The following is a 2,516-nucleotide window of genomic DNA, read 5'->3' on the forward strand; positions in this document are numbered from 1 at the left end:
TTTACGTTGATATAAATATATAAAACATATTTTTAATTTTCTAAAATTTATATATAATTTTTATAAAAAATTTTAAATCTTATAGTATTGTTGTACGCATCTAAAATTATCAATTAATTTATCTAAAAAAAAAAATTCTAATACTAGATAGAACTGGTTAGAGAGCGTTTAAACTTGAGAATTGTCGAGAGAAAGGCAGTCCACATACCCATAGATAACCGTACGTCCATTCCAAGATGAGTTGTTGGATAAACTTAGTTAACGTGGCAATATTAGAGCTTCTATGGAACAGTGCTGTTCAACAATGGTGGACCTGTTATAGACCTTAAGGCTTTAGTAACGTATCTCTCTCAAGACTAAGCCTAGGGGTTCCAAAAATATCATCTCTGGCCATGCTTCTCCTTGTCCCTTTAGACAACCAGTCACAGCTCACCAAATCATTGCATCTTAGGGCCAAAGTCACTACTTTATTCCCACTCTAATTGACTCAACAGTTGGTGGGTGTGGTTGGCTATAAAGACACTGCAGCTTATTTCTCCTCTCTTCCTAATAGCTTTCTTTTCTTGCTTTACTTGCCTGCCTCGTCTGCTTGCTTTGAAAACTGAAAAAAATGGGGAATTGCCAAGCTATTGATGCAGCAACTCTGGTAGTTCAGCACCCATGCGGGAAAGTTGACAAGTTTTATTGGCCTGTGAGTGCTAGTGAGGTTATGAGGATGAACCCCGGTCACTATGTTGCTCTTCTGATCTCTACCACCTTGTATCATTCAAGTAACAACGATAAATTTCCAAACAACAGCACCAACAATAATGTCAACCCTGTTCGTTTAACCAGGATTAAGCTTCTCCGGCCGACGGATACTCTTGTTCTTGGCCAGGTTTACAGGCTCATCACTACTCAAGGTATATTTATATATGTATATTTTCTGGTTGCTTTTTGCTCTTTGTTTTAATTACTATGTATTGGTAATAAAGACTGTTTTCTTTGGGATTGTACTCTGATTTGGACTATGCGTTTGCTTGCTTAATTTTTGGTTTTTAGAGGTTATGAAAGGGTTGTATGCAAAGAAACATGCAAAGATGAAGAGAAACCAGCAAGAATCAGCTGAGAAGCCAAATGATAAGGCAGGTCTGAGGCCACAGACGGTGGCAAGAAGATCTGAACCAGATAAGGAAAATAAGGTGAATTTCCCTTAAACAGCTATATATTTTTAGTTTTTCTTTATAATTTTTTGTTATTTTTGCTGTTTATAATCATTAGAATTAATTTTTATATGCATGTAGTCATAATTGAAAGCTTTATTTTCAACATAAATTTTAGAATAAAATTGCATTGGCGCTGCATTTAGGATCCAGAAAAGAACAATTTTGAAAACAATTTCTTTTAAGAACATCAAACTGCTTGAAGATTTAAAGATAAATATTGACTGATGAGACATATGATAGTAAGAAATGTTTGAGTTTCCTTTTTTTCTGATGATATTAAACATCTCCAGTTGAGCAAACATGAAAGGCACCGACAAAGATCAACAAAATCAAGCAACTCTGCTGCCAGATCAAAGACATGGCAGCCTTCATTACAAAGCATCTCAGAGGCTGCAAGCTAAGGATGTTTCACATTTTTGCCACATGCTGCATAAGAGACAGAAAGGAACACCACTTGGCTCTAGCCACACAGAAATCCAGGCTTCTTTTTTAACCTGTAAAAAGCAATACAGATTCTCACTTTAGGAAGCAGGTAGCAATCCAAGAAAACCACAACTTTCTTCATGTTGCAGATCTGAGCAATGCATAATTGTACATCAAAGCAGAGAGTTGTAATCCAGCACTGTTATGTAATGAAATCTGTGTATTATTCGCTAATACTGTCATGGCTGATCGCTGTAGGCCAGATATCAATTCTGGTGTGGTGCAAAACTACTGTTTTCAAGCCAATAACAACTAGGCTACTAAAATACAAGGAATCGAGGTTGTAATAATTGCTTTGAAGGACCATTTTAACTTTGCTCTTATATGGTCCATAAAAGCCATAACTAACCAATTGGTGAAGAGATAAGCAAGTACAGATACGAGATGATAATGTCATTGACACCTTGAACAGCTTAACTTCTAGTTGGGAACCAGTCGAAAATGTCAAGAGATCAAAATTTAGGCCATTGATTTTCCTATGATGGAAATTCAAGTAGGTACATCACTCTTATAAAATATAATATGATAACATAATATGAAAAATATATGAAAATGACGAATTTAAAATTTTAACAAAAATTAAATATATAGTTGACAAAAATAAAAAAAAATTTATATTTGATATATTAATATAAATTATGACACGAAAATTTATGTTTTATATTATTGGACACTAAATAAATAAACAAGATACATGAATTACAATGTGAAGAACCAACGAACATCCATATAAAGTCCAAGGAGCTATACTTGTAATGTGACTTTCGCACAAGGACTTGATAATCAGTAAGCGCGGATGTTTCCTTTGAGGTGGGGTGTTTATACATC

The 2,516-nt window shown here is 34.5% G+C and overlaps 1 protein-coding gene across 1 annotated transcript; it reads left to right on the plus strand.

Moving 5' to 3' along the window:
- Positions 1-472: 472 nt before the first annotated feature.
- Positions 473-1,862, plus strand: LOC111289148 (uncharacterized). Its single transcript, XM_022880018.2, has 3 exons — positions 473-902; positions 1,042-1,181; positions 1,496-1,862. Exons 1-3 carry the CDS (start codon positions 611-613, stop codon positions 1,604-1,606), a joined length of 543 nt encoding a protein of 180 aa, XP_022735753.1. The 5' UTR covers positions 473-610; the 3' UTR covers positions 1,607-1,862.
- The last annotated feature ends 654 nt before the right edge of the window (positions 1,863-2,516 follow it).

Source organism: Durio zibethinus, chromosome 17 (genome assembly GCF_047325235.1).
Source record: "Durio zibethinus cultivar Kanyao isolate XHJ-2024 chromosome 17, ASM4732523v1, whole genome shotgun sequence".
NCBI lineage: Eukaryota > Viridiplantae > Streptophyta > Magnoliopsida > Malvales > Malvaceae > Durio > Durio zibethinus.

Bases quoted from the DNA above. Each gene is read 5' to 3' on its own strand.
- LOC111289148 (XM_022880018.2), top strand. From the start codon at position 611: ATGGGGAATTGCCAAGCTATTGATGCAGCAACTCTGGTAGTTCAGCAC. The intron at 903-1,041 runs GTATATTTATAT...TTTGGTTTTTAG, and splicing joins CAGGCTCATCACTACTCAAG to AGGTTATGAAAGGGTTGTAT. The intron at 1,182-1,495 runs GTGAATTTCCCT...AAACATCTCCAG, and splicing joins AACCAGATAAGGAAAATAAG to TTGAGCAAACATGAAAGGCA.